This window comes from Pipra filicauda, unplaced genomic scaffold (assembly GCF_003945595.2).
Source record: "Pipra filicauda isolate LSUMZ 115617 unplaced genomic scaffold, ASM394559v2 scaffold57_size4234018_pilon, whole genome shotgun sequence".
Classification (NCBI taxonomy): domain Eukaryota; kingdom Metazoa; phylum Chordata; class Aves; order Passeriformes; family Pipridae; genus Pipra; species Pipra filicauda.
Genome location: NW_024104731.1, coordinates 2,413,417 through 2,429,730, shown reverse-complemented (window position 1 = coordinate 2,429,730; position 16,314 = coordinate 2,413,417). Strand labels below are relative to the sequence as shown.

At 41.2% G+C, this 16,314-nt stretch overlaps 1 protein-coding gene across 1 annotated transcript; it reads right to left on the bottom strand.

Annotated features, from left to right (window-relative positions):
- Positions 1-8,361: 8,361 nt before the first annotated feature.
- On the bottom strand, positions 8,362-15,678 carry LOC113986157 (dendrocyte expressed seven transmembrane protein). Its single transcript, XM_027717612.2, has 3 exons — positions 14,653-15,678; positions 9,135-9,449; positions 8,362-8,433 (listed from the first exon to the last, which is right to left on the bottom strand). Exons 1-3 carry the CDS (start codon positions 15,676-15,678, stop codon positions 8,362-8,364), a joined length of 1,413 nt encoding a protein of 470 aa, XP_027573413.1.
- Between the last annotated feature and the right edge of the window lie 636 nt (positions 15,679-16,314).

Genomic DNA, 16,314 nt, shown 5'->3' with positions numbered 1-16,314 from the left:
ATAGCTGTTCTTTTTAAGCAGCTGGCACTGGAGAATATTTAAGAGAGTGTCATGGTTTAATCCCAGCTGACAGCTAAGTACCACACAGCCAATTGCTCAATCCCCCTCAGTGAGATGGGGAAGAGCATTGAAAGAGTAAAAGAGAGACAACTCGTGATTTGAGACAAAACTGGTTTAATAGGTAAAGCAAAAGCTGTGCACACAAGTAAAGCAAAAAAGGAATTCATTCTCCACTGCCCACTGGCAGGCAGGTGTTTAGCCATCCCCAGGAAAGCACTCTGAATGTCCCCCCTTACTTCTTCCCCCAGCTTTATGTCCTGAGCATGGTGTGGATTATCCCTGGGGTCAGTTGGGATCACCTATCCCAGCTGTGTACCCTCCCAACTTTTTGTGCATCTCCAACCCCTTCTCTGATGGGGCAGTATAAGACGCAGAAAAGGCCTTGAAGCAGCCTAAGCACTGCTCAGCAATAACAAAAGTATCCTTGAATTATCAACACTGTTTCCAGCACAAATCCAACGCATACCAACCACCACATAGAAAATTACCCCAACCAAAACCAGCACAAAAAGAAATGAGTTTATTGTCTTATGTGTGGAAAAAGTATAACCTGTACTGTGCAACTCACAGAGCAAACAGACACGGAAAGTGTTGCATATTTTAAGACAGACACATTAAACATATGCTAATTACTATAACTTTTAATTTGATAGTGGAAAGCAGATTTGCGGTTCCTACTATATTCATAGGCATCCAGCGATGTATGAGTTTGTATGAGAAACAAAGTCCTACTAGGCCGGTAGTTCTTGTGTCTCTAAATAACAAAGGTGGATTTTCTCTCTAAGATGATTGAAGATAGTCATGGGGATGGTCAGAAGATCTAGCACAGGTTCCTGTTTCTCAGGTTGTCTTTGGGGTTGCAGAACAGCAGAACCAGGAATCCAGTGCTATTACAATGACTATTATAAGGAAGCAGTTCACTGTTCAGTATAGACTTCTGTACTGCTATGTTCTGCATCTCAGTTTATTGTCCAGTGTCCCTCTGCAATCAACAGAGAAAGAGGTGCTTCCGGAATTTTATTCATCTCTGCATCAAGATCTAACACAGGTTAGATGAATCTATCTGGAGTTGTTCTCCTTTGGGATGAGATGGGTAGTTTTCTTGCAATGTGACTTTGTCTCCTTTGACTATAAAAACTGCATAGCATATCTACCAATGGTGCAGCTGTCTCCTTTGCAGCTGCCTTCCACCTAGCCCACCTTTGCCTCTCAGGACTGTAACTTTCTTGTGTGAAGGATGCCTGTCTTTTTAATGTTTTGTCTCATCAAGAGTGCAAGTCAACCATGAATCCATTCTTTCTAATTAATCTTTTGCCACCTTGGAAGCAGAGGAGAAATCTGGTAAGAGTAAGGGGGAAAATGGGTAGAAGAAAGGATACATTTCTACCTTTAGCAATAATTCATATTTGTGTGGAGTCTTCCATCTGAGACTTCAGGTTTTAACAATTATTAGAACCTTGCAAGTGCATCACATACCTGTGAGACAAGTAAATATAATTAGTAGAAGTTTACAGTTGTGAGAATTATGGATACTCAAGGACCTGAAATCACTCAAGTGGTTGAATATATGTTGTTGCCTTATGTTCAACATCCAGTGTTGGCTTAAGTCAGTTGCTCAAGGCCAAAATGACTCAGTTATGACAATGATACCCTAGAGTAAAGGATGACAGTCCTTTGGATACCGTGGGTATGCCTGAGCCTTTCAAATGTCCTTTGGGCTCTTGTGATATCTACTAAGATCAAAATGATACAAAAGATTCCAGATAATGAAAGGAACAAAGTGATTTTTCTACAAACAGGTGTTTTCACAGTGTGCTAGCAGCAAGTAGTTTTGTCAGTTATATAAACACCCATTTTGTAAATTGAAATCTCCAAAGTATGAATGTGTGTTGTCTATGGAAAAATGTATGATGTCTTTAGGTTTCCTACTGATTTTTATTGGATTAGAAATGAGTAAGCATCTTTCTGTATAATTAACAAAGGATTCCTGATCCCTATGTTGGTACTTACTGCTCTGTATTATGGACAGTTCTCCCAGTAGGAGTTATCCTTTGGTTTTGTTCTTAACAAATACCAATGTTTTTAATTCCAATGTCTCTTTAACTATTGTGCAGATGTCATGAAAGAAATCACCTGTATATTGTGAACTGGGATTTACACAAAATCATTTGTGGTATTTTTACATCCTTAGTGCAACAATTTATTGAGCCTATCAGGTTTGTGATATTCATGAATATTCACTTTGCCTCGACACATGCTGGCCCTAGTACCTGAATCCTGCCTTTAGCCACACCGTGCCAAGTAACAGCCCTTGAGGAACGGTGTGACATTGAAAACATTTCAGTGGTGCTATTCAGGCACTCCTACTAAAGTTGAGACTGTTAGACTGCAAATCTCTGTTGTCCTTGTTCTTTTTGCACTTACATGGGGTATGCTGTAATGGTGGGATCTTCACAGGGATGTAATGTTGGGGCCGCCTGGGTCCCTATTCCAAAACACCAGTAGTGAATGACAGCAGAGCCAAATACAGTAGAATGGTTTATTTTAGCAGGCATATAGTTTGGGATGCAATGGGATTACAGTTGTGTCAGCACAGGTCCTGAACTGGAGCACTGGAAGGAGCACGAGTGGTCTTTCAGTCCTACCTCAGTCTCTAGAACCTGACAAGACTTCTGAATTCATCCTGCAGCCTCATCCCAGCTATCACTTGCTCATTACATTCTCAAGTTCTTGATGGGTCTGTGCTATAACTGTTGTGCTAAAACAACTGATGCCACATACTAGGTTGAAAAAGTGACTTAGGGATGACTTCTGCAACCCACACAGTTGTCTAGAGCCTTCCATGGGGAAGTAAGACAGTAATTGTTTCCCAGATGTTTGAATATTATCTCATTCAGCCATTATCCTCAGGCTTCTCCACTGCCTACTGAGAAAAATGTTTGCTTTCTTTGATTGTTCTTTTAATCTATTGGTCGCTCAGCTGGAGTAGACTATCTCTGATTGCTTTGAGAGGTGACACTGGTGCATTAAACCCCTTTTTCTCTGGAGCAATACATGTCCATATAGAGGAGGCAAGGACCTGTTTTGTCAAGCATAAAACACAGAACAGCCTTTCCTTGCTTAGTCTTCCCTTTGGGATCCTACTGGTTTCCTCCTATTTCTTGTTTGGAAAGGTTAAGGATTCAGACGCATTGTTACAGTAAGGAAAAAACTCTGTTAACCGTATTTTTATCACTCTCCACAGCTGCCAGACAGAAATTTGGGATCTTTAGTACTCCATTCTCTCTGGTGATGTGGATTCCAGGGGAAGGAGCAGAAAAGGAATTTGGGAGATCTGATCCCTACACACATAATACTGCTTTCATCCTCATCATTTGCCAGAGAAAGCCTCATATAGACAGCATGTGTTTATTGCCCAGTTGTTAGCTATCAGTTCACTGCCTGTGAAAGCTCATGGCTGTGGTGCAGCTACATCTGCAGTGCTTCTCTCCTCAGCCTAAAGTACAGGGGATGGATCTCTGCAGAGCAGCGGTACTGGGACATGTGGCAGTACTGAGCCACTGGAGGGCAGGGCAGGTACAATGTATCAGGTATGAAACGAGAAGGAGATGCTCTCATGCACAGCAGCACCCGTGAAACATGTTTACGTGTTTTGGAATCTGTGCCCCTAAAGTCGACAATAACATCCCTATTTTCAGGCTTTATTTCATGATCATCAGAGAGTGATCTTTTCATCCTTACTTTTCACTTTTGCAATGTAAAGCCGAACAGAGGAAAGGCTTTGCTTATTCATTTCTTCTTTAATTGCACCTCTGAGCTATTTAAACTGTGATGAAAACAGAGTGAGTCAGTGTGATAATATTGACAGAGCAGGAATCAGGGAGAAAGCAGTTGTAAATCCAGCATCCTCTGACTTTGCACACCCAGCTGCTCTCACAAAATGCTGCAACAAAACTAGCATGAAGGAAAAGAAGCCTTTAGCTTGGCTGTGAAGCCAGCCAGGTTTGGGGGTATGCAGTGGTGATAAGGAGAGTTCCATAAACAAGGTTGCTGAAAGGAAATGTCCTTGTTTGTATTGTGCTCCAGAAGGGTCAGGAGCACTAGCATGTCTCTCTGAATTATCTTCACAAGACAATTAGGTCAGCCTTTCATTAATTTTACAAACTAGATTTGATCCAATTGGAGGATTTTTCACAGTAAATCAAACAGCTTCTGCACTAGTGAAGGACATTTAAAAAGGAAGTTGAGCTCTGCTGTGAACTGAGGGAAGGAGAGGGAGGAATGAGTCAAAACCCAAATTCAGACTTCTCCTCAGACTCTTCTGAGTGCAGAGTGCATTTCTGACAAATTCTGCAGAGGCATTTAGAGAAAATGTCCAGTAACATGAAAGATATTAAAAATTTCTATTATACGAACAAATGAATAAATAAAGTCCCTAATTTCAACTGCACCTTTAGTTCAGCAGAAAGAAAAGAAATACATGCTTTTATGTATGGAGAATAATTTTCTATTGGGCCTGAAGAAAACATACTAAAAGAGGAAAGAAGACCATGAATGACAAAGACAGAGGAAAAGAGCCAAAATAAAATGTAAGAAATCTGAGGAGATGGTAGACAAGAAGAGGAACAGAAATAATTGTGAATGGAATGCTGGGGGTTTTTTGTAACTCGTAGACTTTTTTTTTTTTTTTAAAGAAAAAGGAACAATGTAATCCTGAGGTTGAGGGTTATGGTAAATGGAGAGGCCAAAGAAATAGCTGAACAACTTGCAGAGGAGACAGCTGAAGATAAACAAATCCCCAGACTTCCCCTGCTCATAAGACAGAAAAAAATGGGAGAAAACAAAAAGCCAAAAAGGTCTGCAGAGAATGAAAAGTATGTCTCTGTGTAATGCCAAGGGAGAGATAGACCTACCTTTTCATCTGTACAACTAAAGAGGACCACTGGGCAGCTGAAGAAATAGGACTAGTACTGTAGGTAAGGGTAAGAATTTTCCTACCACTGAGATAAAACTCAATGTCTTTGAGACATAGAAGGTGAATTTGATTTAGAATTTTTTAAAAAAAAGTGCAGAATATGCCACTTTCCCCGATAATCCAGGTTGAGGGAGATGGGGAAGAGCAAATTTATCTCCTTTGTCTGCCATTCAGCTCATCTCTGGCACGCAGGTATGCACATGCATGGTCACACAAACAGAGTGCATTAGTCCACTCAAGTATGTGTCTCTAGTATGAGTGTAATGGTAACAATATTTGTCCGGTGGCACCTTGCTGCTGGCACAGCATATTCACAAATTAAAACAAGGTTTTACTGTGAATGTTCAATATTTTATCTACAAAGCTTTGTGTAAAAGTTACTAAATCACAGAATGGCTGCAGCTGTCAGACACCTCTAGAGATATTTGCTCCAGCCCTGCTCTTCTGAGTTACTCAAAGTCATGTCTTTGAGTATCTCCAAGGATGGAGATTCCATTACCTCTCTGGGCATCCTGTTCCTGCGTTTGACCACCCTCACAGTAAAAACGTTTTTCTTGTGTTTCAGTGATATACCTGTCAATTTACTGGCCCTTATGTTTGGAAATAGCTTCCAGGGGAAATTGCTCCATCACCTTCCCACAGATTGAGATGAGGCTGACAAACCTGTTAGTTAGAAGATCTTCCTTCTTGCCCAGCTAGAAGGTGAGAGGGTCATTCGTTTTCTTCCAGTCCTCAGTAACCTCTCCTGATCACCATGACCTTTTACAGATAATTGAGAGTTGCCTCACAGTGACATCATCCAGCACCCTCAACACCCATGGGTACCTCCAATCATGTCGTATGGATTTAAGTATGAGCTGTTTGTTTAATTGCTCTCTAGCCATATCATCCTTCATGGGGAGTAAGTCTTCCTTGCTCCAGCCTTTCCCTCTGGTCTGAGGGGCCTGGTATGGCTAAAAACCAGTACTACCTGTAAAGACTAAGACCAAGAAAAACCTTGGGTTTTTCCATGTCTTCTATCACTTGTAGTGTGATCAATCATCTAGGTAAAATGTTTACCAGAACTGAACATATTGTACAGAATTACAATTAGCTTACCAAGAAGGATTGTCTTTTGTCACTGTCATGAGTCTTGCCAATTTGAAGGGCAAACTAAGCAGTACTTAGTTAACTGCCCTGTCAGGTAGTGGTGGGAGCCACAGAATTCACACAACATTGTTCTGTGATCCTGCAAGGCTCTTCTTCATAGAAGAATAGGCTGAATTTCCTTAAGTAAACAAAAAAGTGCAGACATGACATTGTCCTGAGTGTATTCTCCAAGATTCAAAGTCCTGACAGATTTAGGCATCTAAACTATTGACTGTTATCTGAGTAATTTTGATAAACCATTCTCATGGGCTGTAAAGTTTTTGATTGCTCCTTGCAGAACAATAGAGAGAAAAGGTATGCTGGGTGGCAACACCATCAAACAGGAAAGGCAAGAGACTCTAAAACAAATTTTGCCTCCTGATGCCAAGTGAAGCAGGTGGTGTTTTGTAGTAGTGTTTTTATCCAGACTTGCCCCAACCTTTGGGCATAGTGTTCAGTAGGAGATTTGGGCTTCTCACCAGCCTGTCCTTTGGGACTGAAAGGAGCACATCTAACTCCTGCCAGCAATGAACTTGCCAGAACTCTGACTAAAATGCTCAGTTCTTGCTGACATTTAACTCTTCCCCTTTAATCTGCAATGACAAGAGTGTATCCTCTTGTCAACAGTACCTGGATAGCTAGTCTGTAGATCCAAATTTAGGGCAACCTTCTAATTGCTTGTCTTTCGCCAGAATGCTTCTTGCTACTGGTCCTTGACAGTAGTACCTGAGATACAAACAGACACCCTGCTACTATCCAGGGCTGTCCCACTTCAGCAAAAAAGGATATACTCAAGCCTCTCGGAGACATTCAGCACAACCCTCAGTAATGCTTTGATTGAGCACCATTTTCTAGAGACAAACTGTTGTCACACCAGCAACCTGAACCACCTGTATCCATGGAAGAGTGAAGCTTTGGAAGGCCCAAAGAAAAACAGACGTGGTGTTTTTCAGTTTTTTAGGTGGAAAATAACTTCTGACACTTGCTAGACAGTTTTAAGTCAGTCTTTATTCATTCAGATAACAGAGACATTGATCAATGGCTGTCCTGCCACCACGCATGTATTATAGAGGAACAGAGTAGAATTTCCTGTTATGTAACCTAAAAAAAGGAACTGGCTGTGGCTGAAAATCAAGAGTACACTGCCTGCTGGATAGATTTTTAGCTCTACATTAAATTTAGCTCTACATTAAATCTCTAGTACTTTGTCAGTCGTTCCTGTGTCTTTAGGGTTTTTATATTTGCTCCTGTGTCATATGAAGGTCACATCACCAATGTCAGTTGAACAGGTGAAGCACTGAATATCGCACTTCAGTATTGGCTCAGTTTTATTTCACTGAAGGCAATGGTGAATTAGGCAATGTAATTAAGCCCATTTTTGCCACTTATGCAAGCTTCCTCAGATTTCAAGATTCGAAACATTCACCTTTGCTTATATCTCCTACACTTCAAAACCATCTCATCTGCACCCACACCACCTGATTCCTCTGTATTCTAGCTCTCGTGAGTGAGCATTCTCGCTTCTACATGTTACATCACCTCTCTCATGATCATCAGACATGGTACAATCTGAATTAGTGATACAGTCTATGGACATGTGGAAGTAGGAGACTAAGACCAAGTGAGGAATTCTGGGTAGGAGACTAGGTAGGAGACTGGGAGCTAGGGATGGCAAAGAACCAGGCTGAAGGATTTGTGGCAGTTGAGGGTTGAGAAATAGATAGAAATTACCAGAAACACCTAAGGCCTGGTTCTTGTCCATGCCAGAAGGAAATAGACAGCCTCTGCTGTGTCTGCTATCTTCAGTCTCTGGCAAAGTAAAGAAGACAAACCTGCTGCTGTCATTACATCTTCTGTTAGCTCAACCCAAAGAGGTTCTGTAGTTCTAAAAGGTCCAAACTGTTTGATTGCTTTTAGATAGAACAGAATGAATTCGTAAAGTACCAGATAATGCAAACCCAAGGTTGAAAAACGAGTGTTAATGTAATCCAGAGCAATCTGTGATGAACTGCACAGTATCTACAATGGCTTCTTTTTAACACTTTTCAAAAATACTGATGCTCAGCCTTTGAGTTTGATATTTTTACATTTTAAAATTGACATTCCATAGGAAAGATGGTGCAAAATGCGGGTCCCTGTGGAGCTAAAGCATTTCAGCCATATCCAAAGATTCACTTGGTCTTTTTCACACCATGTTGTCATTTTGCCACACTCCTTTCTTTCTTCCTCACTACCTCTGTTGCCTTGAGTATTGGAAACCAAAAACTGACCTGAAAAGAAAGAAATATGATCATAGTGTTACTGAGTTAGAGATCACCCAAACACTAATATCTTGTATAGTCAGTATTGAAGGCTGTAAAAAAACGAAACCTAAACAAACTATATGTATCTGCAGCTATCTATCTGGACTTGCCATAGGTAAATGTGTGTTTGTTATTTCCATTAGTCTATATATACATATAGATACAAGATAAATGTTCTTGCAGGCAGAAAAGTTCTGTTTTCCAATGGTATTTGCAATCATATTGTGTTTTAAAAAGAAACATATCACCTTCTGTTTTTCTAAGCATTAAGTGAACATCTTTCTCAACATTTAGAGGCTGCTCTTACTGCCTAACACTTGCTATCTGTGTCACAGGAATACTCTTTGTGCTTTTCATATGTTCATGAAAATGACGTTTCTTCTCTGGAGAACTCTGAAACTGAGAAGTATTTTCTTACCAGCACACAGTCATTTGCGTGTACTGATGTCATGTCTGAGGCATGTGTGTTGAACGACAGAACAAAACAATTAGATGATCTAATCTCAGTATTAGGTAACTTGTCTCTGCCCCCTGAGCAGGACACCACTGGGGAAAGTCAATTATGTGCTAATAAATAATTGAAGTTAACAAGTGTTTAAGTATTTCCTGGGTCTGGCTACCACCCTGCAAGAGAAAGATTTATTTTTTCCCTAGAGCTGATGGCTTACCCTTCTAGCAAACATGTTCTTCACAGTTTTTTCTTGTACTTTTGCTCTTTTCTTGAGTAATTTCGCATGCAAATGATGTATCCGTTTCATTGCAACATCAGGATAAAAAGAAGTTGACACAAGTATTTTAAGTTGGGTCAGGAGGCCAGAGAATAATCCAAAAGTTATTAAGAAGAAGATGATGACCCCGAGGTGGATCCATGCCGTGGAGAGAGCAAGCTCTGGATGAGGGATGCAGTCACGCTTAAACAAAGGGATCTTGAAAGAATCAGTCTTTGCAATATGCTTTGCGATATGAATAATAATCTCATTCCTCTGCACAAGAAAAGGGGGAAAAAAAGTTGATTATGGTACTGATTGCCTCCTTTCTTAATATTTCTGCTACTGGACATTCAGATTTACAAAGGAACATAAGTCATCTAGTCCATCTAGCGTCTGTATATGGTGTGCTCAAAACAGTATATTTATTAGCTATTTAGAAATGTTTCAGACTGTATTTTCACCATTTCTCTTGGGAGACTGTCACATATTTTGGACTGTTAAGAACTTATCTTCTCAGTGGCTCTGATAGAGAAATATTTAACTAATCTGGTTATAATGGTTTAATATTTTCCGACTCTCACGACCCTGCTCAGATCCTCTGCTGGAGGGTCCTTCCTCCAGGGTAAAACTGCAGAGCAGAGTGTTACCATCCTTTGGTTGTGTCTCAGCATGTGATCAGCAGCGTTTCCACACCAACCCAGGCAGGTGCTCTGACCACAAGGTTATCAGGCAAACAAAGCCACCTCTCTTCCTCCAGTAGGTACCTTTGCTTAGAAGACCTGATGACTTTCACTGCTTGTGGACTGAAATGCTGAATGAGAGAGAGTAAATTAGATATGCTGCTGGGACCAGTATTTCATACCAGCAGGCAACTTTCTGCTCTGCCTGTAGGAACACTGCTGGGACACTGAGTCACCCAGCCCTCTTTTCTGACCATGTCAGGGAGATGTTTAGCTCTGCCTTGTAGCTCTTCTAATCACCCTACAGAGGCCAGGCACTTCTACTAGATGCTCATTGCAAAAATAAGGTTCCCAAAGCATGCTACCCATTTTCAGCCTGTTAGACTTTCCTGAACATTACCCTGTTCGAATCTATCTCAGTACCTTTTATTCCTAAACTGAACCAACTGCATTAGGGACTCAATATGAAAGAGGGGTACCAGTGCACAAAGAACGTTGTTGTTCATGCTAATTAATAAACATCTCAGGAAGTTGTTCAGTCTGTCCTGCTGATCCAGCTTCCTTGACTCCCTGAGATCAGCAGCCCTGAGGCTTGTTATGACAAATCTGTTGAGATTGAATTTTACATTTTAATGTAACTAGCCTTCCTTGGGGAACTAGAAAAAGTCTGATGATAGCATCATTTTCTGTTTTTGAGGAGTCAACCAGCTTTCCACGGGAGTGAACAGTGAACACAAAGAGAGCAAATTCATAGTACAAGACCCATGACATGGTCAGGCTCAGGCCTTATGTCCATGGGTAGTGGGACTAAGCTCCTTCTTTGCCCTGTCTGAGGTCACACCCAAGGCAGGCCATGATAAGAGGCTGCCCTCAAGGTACGAAGGATAGAAACACAGGCAAAACCACACACAGCAGTACACAGTGAATAGTGAGGTTACAACTGGTTGCTTAGGGTTGTGCTCAATTGGGTTTTTAATATCTCCAGGGACAGAGCCTTCACACCCTGTCTCAGAAACTTGTTCTATTGTTTGATCACCTGAAGAGTAAATAAAAAAATTATTTCCTTTATTTTCTGCCAATTTCCTCTTCTCCCAGCACATGAGAAGGGTCACAGAATCATAGAATCATTAAGGTTGGAAAAGACCTCCAAGATCACTGAGTCCAACGTGACCGAACACCAGCATATCAACTAGACCATAGCACTAAATGTCACATCAAGTTGTTTCTCGAACGGATGGGGACTCCATTACTTCCCTGGGCAGCCTGGTCCAGTTCTTGACAACTCTTTCAGTGAGGAAATTCTTCCATAGTCTGACTCCTCTTCCTTACACCCAACCCCCCATCAGATATTTTTGTACACTGAGATCTCCCTGAGCCACCTCTCCTTCAGACTGAGCAGCCCCAGCCTCAAATCATGTGACAGATACTTCAGTCCTTTAATCATCTTTTTGACCCTTTCTTTGACTTCTCGCTCCAGTATATGCCCTTCTTTTACTGGGTTGCACCAGTGCTAAGCAGCAGGGAAGGATCACCTCCCAGAGCTTGCTGGCAATGCTCTGCCCAATGCAGCCCAAGGCAGTACTTTCTTTGCCATAAGGGCACATTGCAGACTTCTGGGCAACTTGGTGTCCATCAGAACTTTCAGGGCCTTTTTCTGCAAGGCCGCCTCTTAGCCAGTTAGTCCCCAATATGTATAGTGCATGGAGTTATTTCTCTCTAAGGACTGTAAGACATGGCATGTTGCTTTGCTGAACATTGTGAGGTTCCTCTTGGCCCAGTTCTATAGCCTTTTCAAGTCGCCCTGAATGACAGCATAATCCACTGGTGTTTCAGACACTCTTCCCAGTTTTATATTGTCTGCAAGCTTGTGTGACTACAATCTGTTCCTCTGTGCAGACCTTTAATGAAGAGGTTAAACAACACAGGATCCCATGTCTACTCCTGGAGGACATCAGAAGTGACTTTGTACCACTAGTCAGAACCTTTTGAGTCCAACAGGTCAGCCAATTTTCAGTTCACATCACTCTCCATTTACCTATCCCACACTTCATCAGTTTGTCAATAAGGATGTTGTCTTCCAGTGTTCCAGCACAGGAAAACTTCATAAATGCACAATCAGTATCCACTGTTCTCCCTTCATCCAGCAACCCAGTGTTTGTATCATAGGTTGTTAGATTGGTCAAGAAGATTTAGCCTTTATAAATCCATTCTTAATACTCTTAATATGTTCCCTAACCTTCACGTGTATGCAAATGGCTTCCATGATTATATTCTGTTACCTTCCCAGGTATCAAGGTGAGGTTGACCCAATTGTAGTTTCCTGAATCCTCCTTCTTACTCTTGCTGAAGGTGGGAATAACATTTGCTTTCTTCCACTTTTCAGGAACCTTTCTCAGGCCCCATGACATTTCAAAGACAATCAAGAGTGGTCTCACAGTGATATCATCCAGCATCCTCAGCACCCATGGGTGTTTCCCATCACGTCCCATGCATTTACTTGGTTAAATGTTCCCTAACCTGATCCTTCTCAGCCAAGGGTAAGTCTTCCTTGCTCCAGATTTGCTTTTATCTCAAAGGCCTGGGATTTCAAGTAAAGGAAGAACAGAAGATGCCTTAGGCTTTTCTGTGTCTTTTATTGCCATCAGGACTCCTCCTGCTATTCACAGTGGACCTACATTTCCCCATGTCTTTCTTTTGCTGCTAATGGACCTGTAGAAGCCCTCTGTGCTGCCTTTCACCTGCCTCACCTGATTCAGCTCCAGGTGAGCTTTGGCTCTCCTGCCCCCATCCTTCTGCAATAGAAAGTGTATCTATATTCCTCCTGGAACAGCTGTCCCTTCTTTCACCTCCTCTATGCTTCTTTTTTAATGTTTGAGCTTTTTTCAGGAGCTCCTTGCTCACCCATGCTGGCATCCCACTGCCTTTGCTTGATTTAGTTGGGATGAATAATTCTTGAGATTGGAGTAGGTGATTTTTTAATATCAGCTAGCTCTTCTGAACCCTTACTCTCTCAAGGACCCCCAGGGGACCAGAACCATATCACAAGCTGGGCTGCTGATCTTAGATCACAGCTGCTGTGCAGCAGTAGGGTTCACATGAAGTATAAAACTCCCTTAGCACATGTAACAATCCATCTCCTCAACATATTTCACATTAGACAGACTGACCAGATGATTAAATCCTCTTTGCTTTTGCACAAGAATCTGAAATCTGCAGGATGGATCTGATTTGTTATATGTGTGCGGATTGCACAGTTACAGTGAATCCAATGGCTTTTACATCTACCTTCCTTAAAGAAGGTTCAGGTAACAATTAGAAAGGTAATAATTAGAAGTTTGTGGCCTCCGTCCCCTAGGAAAGATGTTTTTTCACTGAAACAATCTGTGAACATTTGGCTTATGACTGCCATACAGATACCAAATTTTTCTGTTCTTTGCTAAGGTAAAACTAGTCAATAATTTAATTTTTATCCCATGGAAGAGTTTGATATTTTGATATACAATACAAAATATTGACAGAATTTCACCAGCAGCTTGACTTCATTCCAGCTGGTTTCATTTGTAGCTCACATTTGCTGGAAGTGCTCTCCTTCCTCGAGGATGCTGTGCACTATATCTCTTCTCCCCTTCATGACACAGTCCCAACCAGATGAACATCCCATGACACACTGGGACAACCAATCTGCCACAACACTGTCTAAGCTGAACCTGCAGTGGTTTAGCAGTGTGTCATAGAAAATGTGGCCTGGCTGAAGAAGCTCAGAGGTTCAATATGTTACATATGGAAAAGTGACAAAGAATCTCTCTGCCAAATATTGTACATCCTGTTCTGTATGCTTGTGATTTCAAGCAATGCACCTATTGCATTGTTCACCTTAATAATCTTACTCTGTGAAACTGATTAGTTTTTAGGGGATGGAGAAAAATGGGAATGAATACTCATTATTATGAGATCTAAGAGGTAACAGAAAATGCTGAGTAAGAAAAAATTATAGAAGAAAGAGAATATACCATATTGTACTAACAGTCAAGCATTTCCTTGAAACCTTTTTATCTTGAAAGTATCAAAGGGTTATATACCTTCAGAAAGTGTTTTAAGCCTGATCTTGCAAGCTATCGAACTGGACAGCTGTCCTTTGCACTAAAAGCACCACATGGGTCACACATTCCAGTGGCGGAATCTCCACCTTTAGGAGCATTCAGACAAGACCCTGAGCAACCTGATCTGCCTCTGAAATTGTCCTTGTTTTGAGCAAGAGGTTGGTCTAGATGGCCTCCAGACTTACCTTACAACCTAATTACTCTATGATTCTCTATGCCACTGCTGCTCCTGCTAGATGAACCTTGAGATTCCAGTAATGTGCTATTATTTTGTGTGCATGCACCACGCATACAACTGACTAGTTCCTCACACTACTCAGCTAAAGAAAGGTAGGCATCTATTGCATCAGTGTCACAGTGACTTTTGACTATAAAAGTGGTGCTTCACAAATGTCAGCATTGCGAGTGTCCCATTTTAAGCTTCTGGTTTTCTTCATATATATAAATGGAAGAAGGAAAGTCCTTCTAATATTTACCATTCTCTAGAAAATTGATGATGCTCTGGAAAGTGCAGAAAACTGTCTGGTTCTATCCAACATATGTATCTGTAACGGCAATGTCCCTTTTTGAAATGAATGATATTCCATGAAAGAGCTGATGGCTCATTGGCTATGTGTCTGCTCTTGCAGCTGCTGAAGATGAAGGGAAATTTTTCAACACTAAACTAAGAAATGTACAGTACTGATAAGTACTTACATTCTGAGAGAGGCTGAGTTGAATCTCTAGATCCGGTACTTCTTGGAGATATTTATTCACCGAAATAATTAACCAATAAAACAAATAGTCTACTGCAGCAAACAGAAGCCAGATGCAAAGATGAATAATTACAGGGAGAAAAAAATACAGTATTTTTTTCCTGTCTTTTCTTGTGAAGCAGAAAGATGGGATTGTCACATAATCTTTTCTTTCTTTTCTGTTAAGTGGCAAAAGACATGGTTTTTGCTGTTGCTTTTGGTGCTCATCAAATGCAATGAACTCTTTTGTGATATAAGTATTTTTAAATTTGGTACTGTGAGAACCCAAAAATTTTTTGATAAAAAGGCCAGTTCCAAAAGAAACTAGAAAAATCCCAGTGACCGGCAACACTTTCTGGCCTATGTAGGGCAGTATAGTCAGCATAAAATATATCTGGTTAGCAACTCTCTGGATTTCTTGCTTTGTGTCATTTAGCTCTTGTTTTAATGCATCATCTGAAATCGAATAAGATGGTGTGAATTCATGCTTTAAGATCACTATATCTTTAGGTAGTACAGTGGAAAGCTTGGCTGACTCGTAAATCCATTTCACTGCCTCAACATAATATTTTATCAAGGCAAATTGCTCATGCTTCAAATGACAGGTTATGGTGTCTGCCAGAACCTTTAGGTTGTGAAAAATATTTTGGATGTTGTTGGCCACCATGACACCTGTGCCAGCAGTAATAAGAGCGTTCCTGCCATTTTTCAGTCCACAGGAAAAAAGGAACAGGACACTAAAACAGCGCAGGTGCTTGAAACAGAAGAGCATGACAGAAAACAAGATCCAGATGAATCCAGAAATCAGTAAGGGACCCAAAGAGTGGTGTGCCAGGGAGAAGTGCATGCCAAGGAAAAAAAGAAAGCTGGAGAGGAAGCCAACTGCAAAGCAAACTCCAAAAAGCTTCATCCAAGACTTCCAGCCAGGCTTCCTTTCAGATATAAAAATTTCCCATGTGTTCTGGGCTATTGAGGCAAATGTTCGCATTTTCTCCTGATTGTTGCTGACACTGCGATAGCTCAAACTAAAAGGAAAGAAGAAGAAAAATACTGTTAGTTACAGGATCATGCTATTGACAATAATGTGCTTTTAACTGGCTTCACAGTTTTAACTGTACTTCTCCACCTGCAAAAAATGCAGGTTTGACTTATGTGGGACTGAACCTCCACACGTGAAATCCAAATATTTGTCCTCGATATCACACATACAAACACTAAAGAGATGACTCTAAATGGTTTTCTTTTTTCTTTTGTATTTTGCACACTTCGATTAGCTACATAGACATAATGGTTCATATTTACGTGTGCGCGTGTGTGTGTTTGAGAGGGATGCAAGTCTCCTGTAGCACCCAGTGCTCCCTGCCTTGTAGGGGCACCAGGAAGGGAAAGAGGGAAGCATGGAAACTTCCCATTGGTACCCCAATAAGGAGAACATGGCTTGATTCATGGGGAGCAGGCAGAGCAGCTGCCAGGGAGGAAAGAATGGGTGAAGCAGCCTGTGCACACTGCCTGGGGATGGGGAGTGAAGCTCTGCTTTTTCAGATGGAGGTAGGTTAGTACAGAGGGAAGAAAGTGTGCCTCAGGAATCATTCATTCTTTACTGTGTGGGTGCCCATACGCTGGA

Bases quoted from the DNA above. Each gene is read 5' to 3' on its own strand.
- LOC113986157 (XM_027717612.2), bottom strand. From the start codon at position 15,678: ATGCGAACATTTGCCTCAATAGCCCAGAACACATGGGAAATTTTTATA. The intron at 9,450-14,652 runs GTAAGTACTTAT...TTTCTTGTGCAG, and splicing joins AACTCAGCCTCTCTCAGAAT to AGGAATGAGATTATTATTCA. The intron at 8,434-9,134 runs GTAAGCCATCAG...CTTTCTTTTCAG, and splicing joins AGAACATGTTTGCTAGAAGG to GTCAGTTTTTGGTTTCCAAT.